Source organism: Cyprinodon variegatus, unplaced genomic scaffold (assembly GCF_000732505.1).
Source record: "Cyprinodon variegatus isolate N-32 unplaced genomic scaffold, C_variegatus-1.0 Scaffold116, whole genome shotgun sequence".
NCBI classification, from domain to species: domain Eukaryota; kingdom Metazoa; phylum Chordata; class Actinopteri; order Cyprinodontiformes; family Cyprinodontidae; genus Cyprinodon; species Cyprinodon variegatus.
Window position 1 is genome coordinate 924,976 of NW_015150569.1, and position 7,255 is coordinate 932,230.

Here is a 7,255-nt window from a genome sequence, read left to right on the forward strand (position 1 = left end):
ACAATTTCGTAAAATATATATCATTAGGGGGTCCCTGCTCCATCTTGCCATCAGTTTGGGGGTCCTTGGCTTGGAAAGCATTGACCCCTGGTGTAGGGGGTCAGATTAATCGATTGAAATAATACTCAGCTAATTTAGTAATTGATTAATCGTTAACTGGCGTATAGAGGCTGTAAAACATACCTTCAGCTGACAGGGTGACTTAGAGCAGTAATTATACCAAAATTGTGGAAAAAAAAAAAATAAACATTTTGCATTTAAGGTAAAAGTTTCTGTCACTATGCTCTATCCAGAACTCAAGTGGGAAAAAAATTGTTTCACCTTTGATTTTGTAAAAAGTCTTTAGGGAACCTTTTGCTATCCGATTATTAATAGAGTTTCAACCTGCATTCGCTCATCACGGCTATAGAACTCAGTAATTCTGGGCTTTTATGGATTCATTTCACTTTTTTTACCGATTAACTCGATAAAACAACATAAAAACTCGATTTTTAAAGATAGCAACTCATTAATTTTTTATTAGCTTTACTCCAAAGTGTAAGCTTCTAGTAGCTGCTTCAAGCATTAGTGTCCTAAAGCTCATATTATGTCAAACTAATATCAAGCTGTCCAACAATGGCTTCCAGTGTCATCCCATTAGAATGCTTAAAAAATGTTGTGAAACTAGATTTTCATGGCCTCATATAAATAAATATATATATACCAATGATCTTTTAACTTGTAAATAAATCAACCCAAGAACTACAAATCCATTGTGTCCAGTGTAATGGGAAGATGACAGAAGACCAGTTCTGATGCAAAGAAAGAAAGGACACTTTCAAGCTTAACTGAAAATTGCAACTCCAGATACCTTATCTACCCTTACCAGATATCTTACCTACGGTAAGATCCCAACCGTCAACCGTGGTGGTGGCAGGTTTTTTTGGGAAAAGGGAGGATGGATTGGACCCAAGAGTCAGCTTAGTATCAATAAAACACCAATTTAAATTATAAAAAAAAAAAAAATGTAATATCCAGCTTGAATTGGGAATGGCACAGAAACACGTTTATCTGCAGCTGGCAAAGGGACATTTAACACCCTATAGGTTCTGGTGCAGGGACATATTGGGGTCCGTATTTATTGATCTAATGACAAAAAGTTCCAACTATTAGTATAATCAGTCCATCCTAAAAATGACCTGTTTAATGCACCAAAAGCCGGTAGTGGATATGTGAATATATTATTAGAATTAGTAAAAGAACTGAAAAAAAGGTTTGTATTGTGGCTCAATTGGTCCGCAAATCATATCAGGAATGTGATGCTTGAGAAAATGGAACAAATAGATTATACTGAGCTCAAAATGAATTATAGATTTACTTTACACCCTGAGAAAAAAGCACTTAAGCTCAGATAAATCCATCCCTTATCAGTTAACAGGAAACCATTCCATATATGAAAACAGTTTTTTGAGTCCATAAAAAGAAGTTGTGCAATTGCACAGTAAAGTCTATTTGGTCAGTTGCTCAATAGAAACCAATTCCAATGGTTGAAACCCAATTTTAGTGCTTCTCAGACATAATCCACATGTTCTGGTTTTCAGCCATTGCTGCACATGAACTGTGTTCATAGGTTCCTGCCGGAATGAACGTGCTGCATGAAACAGCTCATCTCTGCTACTTTTTAAAGAGGCGGTGTGTCCTGTTCTCTTCAGCAGCTTAGATCCCTGCAGCTCTTCAGAAGAAGTTTCCTTTAACATTCTTCATTTTTGCCAGTCCTGTGTCTTCACATAGCGACTGCTACGGTTTCTGTAGAGAGCTTCTGTTACTCTTTTAGTCCACCAGAAAAGCTCCAAAGTAGCTCGCCCTCCCGTCCATCTCCATGGCGCTGGCGTTGCTCACAGTGACAAAAAGGCGGTCAGCTGGTTGCAGAAAGGCTGAACCGGCTTGATGGAGAGAGAAGAGGCCCTGCTCCTGGCCCCGGGGCCAGCACACACTCCGTGAAGATTTCATCAACAGGATGGGTCCTGTGTAGGAACTCATCTGCAGTTAAGATCAAACAATAGTTAAAAACCCTCTCTGACATTTCCACCTCTCATTTTCTAATGATGCAAAAAGCTTGAACCTTTTTATAAATGTACTGGACAAGTTCTGCTCCCTCATCCTCCGTTTCTTCTCCTTCCGTCTCTCCAGCTGAAGGAAGTCTGAAGTAGGTCTGGGCATAAATATAGTACAGGCCTGCTCTTGGTACCAGCAGCTCCCCTCCTTTAAGCTCCATGTTCTGCAGGAAGGACAGACCTCTCTGGCCCTCCCACGCTCTGATGCGTTCACCGGAGTACCCCCTGCTCCTCCGTGGGCCTGCAACAGCACCAACCATAGCATTTCAGAAGCTCTTCCCTGTCATCAAAGATTATTTGAGAATGCAAATTTAAGTGTAAACAGTCCTTATGGAAGTAAAGTACAAAGAAAAGCAAGACTTGCTCATGCAGTTTACAATTTTACAATTTATGCCTAAAGAACAGAGTGTACCTTTAGAAATATTGTAAATTTGAACTACAAGAGGCACACAGATGTCATCAATTATACAGTGCAGTAGCAGCCATTCAAAATGGCCGTTCTCAGTCAAACACCAGCCGAATGGCAGCCCACTTCCCTGCAGCTCCCAGCCAAATCCCCTCCAACTTCCTGCCACTGGCCTTCTCCTGGGCCAACATATTGTTTTACTCTGACTCCACCCTTTCACTGAATTACAGGGTCTTCCAGGAGATAACACTTCTCTTTAGATCTTAATGTCCACAAATCAGACAGATAGAATACTTTAGGTAAAAGATTGACGTTTCAAAAGGAATTATAGGGGACCAGCCAAGGGCCCATAAAGGAAAGTGGGGAAATATTGAATGGCTACTGCTGTATCTCACAGCAGAGAGTACACCCCTCATATTTTCTTAAATACTGTATTATATCCGTTTCTGGGAAAATGTAGCCAGAGTACCACTTTTCTAACATTTTCAAAACATATTATTTTCTGTCCCCTAAAAATAACTTAAGTACTTTAAAATAAGGAAGCATGAATGTTGCACAACAACGTCTTGAACCCGTTATGTATTTTAGCAAATGCAATGTGACAAAAATAAAGAAGTGAAGGGGTATTCTACTGTCATGTGACTCACTACAATTTGGATCCTAATTGTCAGGTTGGTTTTACATTGTTCCATAAGAACAAAGACTATCAGTATGCACTGTCAACTTTCCTGGTTAAGTGGTAGAGTACAGGTTGGCTTGCAATTCGACAATTTTGTTTTAGAAACATTGTCTCTTCTTTTTTAGCTGTTGTCTTATATAACCAGATTTTCAGATGTGAACAGGTTTATTTCTTTATGACAAGGTCAGCTAATGGTGGTCAGATGATCCAAAGTCAAATGCCTTAAAGAGAACAGTTATTTATCGTGCCATCAGTTATTGGAATAACTGCCCACTGAATATCCGTGAACTGAATAGTAAAGTATCTTTTAGTTATTACTTGAGAATGCACTATTTACATTTCAGAGTTGTGAATTAACATATATATTGTATAAAACTGAGAAATAATGTAATGGATTTGAATGTAAAACTTATTGGAATGATTTCTGATTACTTAATTTTTAAGTGATTTCATAATTAAGGAATTTTTGTTTTGTCTTGTGGACATCAAGAAGAATAGCTCATCCCACTTTTGGTGACACCTAATGTAGATCTTTTTTAAAAATAAACAAAAATTGAGTCACCACAAAAAAACACCCTTAATATTAAAACCAACAGTATTGTGCAAAGACTGAGAGCTAACCAAAGGGGATTTTTTTCTTTCTTTTTTTTTTTTAAAGAGGAAAACACAACAGGAGGAACGAAAAATTCAGCCTTTAAAACAAAAGATCATACATTAGAGATGTTCCTTAAGTAATAAAATCAGGTACAAACTGGCATTTTGCAGTTGTTGTAAAAAGAAGGAAAAAAATTGTCAAAAATGACACCCAGCTGTATAAGACTACTTTCAACAGTAGCGGATAAAGCAGTGAAATGCTGCCTGATTACTGGATTTTTTTATTTTTATTTTTTTAGAACAAAGGCAAATGATAATAATCCTCATTTTGTTTGAATCTAACAGCAGGTAATTTCCCATATTTGATATTTGACAGACAGTTACTGGCTTCAGAAACTATGCATAGCTTGGATGCTCAAAATGAGCAGTACAATTAAAAATCAGCATCATACACATTTTTAGCGAGCCAGAGGGTATAAATACAACAATTAAATATGGAAGTTTAACCTGAATCAAATCTGAAGAAACCTGATTTATTACAAATTTTCCATGTGCAATAAGAAGGTTAACTGGGACAGTGTCTTTCTTAAAGCAGAGCCCTGCTATTTTCATGGTTGTTGAATGGAGGCTGCACATCTGCAGGTCCTGACAGACCCAGGTATGAGGAGGTAACCGAGTCTGAGCAGAGTGGATGCCTTGAAGCTAAATCCTCACCTTTTGCCTCGTAAAGAGGAGGGCTTATATGTGGGTGAGGATTGTCAATACCTCTGCTGAGGAAGAATCCTTTTTTACAGTCCTTCAGTTGGACTTTTAATGACTCCATTTGAGCATAAATGATTTTGCCTCCAGCTGCAATAAACTAATCCTTACTCTCTGCTGCTGCTGGAGACTTTGGAAGTGAAGCAACACCGGTCACATGTGCAGCAACTTTCGGAAGAGGCACCCCACGGACCCCGGGGCCCAAAATAGGAAGCACCCCCGTCAACTTATCTGCAAAAAAAACACACAGTCAGAAAAAAATAGACAATAGTCTCCACAGGGCATTTTTACTGGGGAAAAGTCACACAAAAGCCTGTTATAAGTCAATGGGGGAATTGTTCTTACTTCTGGATATCTCCCTTTGGAATCTGTCTGCAATCTTCTGCATGGAAACAGATGGAGGCAGAGGAAAAAGTAAATGAATTGGTCTACACGTTATCTATTATCCCAAAGACAATGGCGTTTTTAACTAACTAAATAATTTTCATAATCTATAAAATCCCCAGAGCCACTAAAACCCCTCAGTCATTCAAATAGCTGTCAGATTATGCTCCAGATATGGAGCTGATTTTAAGCTTTTCTTCAAAGTTAGGTCCTTAAAATTCAAGATCACTGAAATAGATGTTCCCAATGATGGCCATTCAGTGCTTTAAAGAAGCTAAATTAGGGGAAAAGGCTGAATTAAATGGCTATTAATATCAGGAATGTTGGCAAGAAGTTTGAAACAAAACCTTCTCGATGTGGTGGTGGAGCTGCTGCTTGACCTTCCAACAGGGGTCGCTGCTTTTTCTGCCCTTGGCTCCTGAATCCTGGAAGTCTGAATTGGTCAGACAGCTCAGCGAAAAACTCTCCTGCATCTTGAAATTTAAAATAACTCAGTTACTGTTAATAAAGCGGCAGGATGGGGTATCTTCAGCCACATAGTAGATGCAGACAGTGAAGTTAATATATTTACTCATTACTGTAAATGTAAAGCCTTTTGTGTGATCTATTCTGTTCCCTTAGCTTGTTAGGTTTAATACATCTTGTACTGCTTTAGTTTTAGTCATGTACATCTTCAGGTTATTACATAACAAGTCAACACAAAGTACTTGACAATAGCAAAGCAGAGAGTAAATAAGTATTTTTTCACTTTCTTTTTAAATATCTGAAAAGTGTGGCATGCAGCTTCTGTTTAAACTTAATAAACTTAAAAGTTAAACCCTGTGCATAAGAATTATTGTATAGGTCACCTAAATAATAAATATAGTCAACTGATATTTCAATATCTCAGAAATTAAAATATGAAATGGAGCACCATTCAGTGCATCTGACAATTAAAGGTATGGCCTAAAGCAGCCAAGTTCAACCATATCTTTAGAGGAGCTGCAGAGATGTATAAACAGGAGGCGGTGGATACATATGCAAATAACCCACCCTTGGTATTTTATAGGTAAAATAATAAAAAAAATAATTACCTAAAAGTAAAAAAAAAAAAAAACTAAACAAAAATTGCTACTGTCTGTGCACATTGCAAAAAAAATAAAATAAACATGCATGCTGTTTATACACTATTTCCAGTCTTTCACTTTTGTAGTAACCAAACCAAGAAACATGCCACAAGCTGCAGTTTCTATTTGCCACCAGCCAAACAGTTTCAACCCGCATAAACAAAACACGTAGTTGACTTTTAATTGGTCCCAGGTGTGATCGATAAAACACAGGCATATATTTCTAGACTCAGCCAATCAGAGCCCAGAACATGATTTACATGATTTTTTTTTTTAATCAGAGGCGTTTCACCACTTGTCACAAACGCCTCACTGACCTTCGATACGTGTTGCTCTTGTGCGCCACAACCTATTCAGTCTGAACAAGTCTCATTTCCTCCTATTGTTTTATATTATCTACTCGCCATACAGTCTTTTTTTTTTTTTTTTGCTTTTGTCCGGTGTTACGCAGAAATTCCCACATGATTGTGAGGGACCTAAACATGTCGTCACGCTTCTTATGTTTAATAAAGTCATTATGGTGCGTTTATTTAAATAGGAAAAAAAAACATTCTACGTCATATGTGGATGTAAAGGAAATGTTTTCGATAGGTTTGATGAAGTTACATGTCTGTGCCTTTATAGACGGGTTTATTTATTTCACAGGTAGTCATTTTAATGCAGCAATTAAACGCTGCAAACCTGATGCATTAAGTCGAACAAAACGCATGTCTTACCGTGTTCAGGACTTTGTTGAAGTACAGAAAGCTTATGGCCACCGCGACGGTCTGCAAGAGGATAGCTGCGAGGATAACGAGGCCAAGGCATTGAAGGGAGACAGAGATGGCCATATCACGCAGAGTGGAGATAAGTTTGGAGAAGTCAGAAATCACTCCCAGTCACAGCAGAGCAAGTTTGGTCAAACACCTCTGCCTTTCTGCAGGGAAGCAACAGGGTGGGGGGCGGACACAGTATGGAGGTGGAGCAGAAAGGAGGTTTGCAGGGATTCAGCTTCCTCAAGTTGTCAGTGTTATTAAAAAGATCCAAGTTTGGAGCATTTTCACTGCTGCTGTCTTTTTATGCAGCAGATCAAATTTAATCTCTATATGTGTAAGAGATATTTTAGAAGATTTTCAGCTCCAATGGGAAACATTCTACTTCAGTTTCAGCAGTGCAGCATGTTTTCCAGCTTGTTTACTGTCATTAAACTGTCACAAGTATAGAATAACGAAATTCCTTCTCTGCATTAACCCAT

General features: G+C 38.2%; 1 protein-coding gene across 4 annotated transcripts; it reads right to left on the bottom strand.

The window, feature by feature from the left end:
* Nucleotides 1-1,017: 1,017 nt before the first annotated feature.
* Nucleotides 1,018-6,938, bottom strand: tnfsf10 (tumor necrosis factor superfamily member 10). Of its 4 annotated transcripts, none has more exons than XM_015375251.1 (6): nt 6,738-6,938; nt 5,263-5,382; nt 4,877-4,913; nt 4,643-4,762; nt 2,102-2,334; nt 1,018-2,019 (listed from the first exon to the last, which is right to left on the bottom strand). In XM_015375251.1, exons 1-6 carry the CDS (start codon nt 6,849-6,851, stop codon nt 1,810-1,812), a joined length of 834 nt encoding a protein of 277 aa, XP_015230737.1. In that variant the 5' UTR covers nt 6,852-6,938; the 3' UTR covers nt 1,018-1,809. The 4 variants fall into 4 exon arrangements, with proteins under 4 accessions (XP_015230737.1, XP_015230736.1, XP_015230740.1 ...); XM_015375250.1 differs by having other exon boundaries at nt 5,263-5,388; XM_015375254.1 differs by lacking the exon at nt 4,877-4,913.
* Nucleotides 6,939-7,255: the final 317 nt, after the last annotated feature.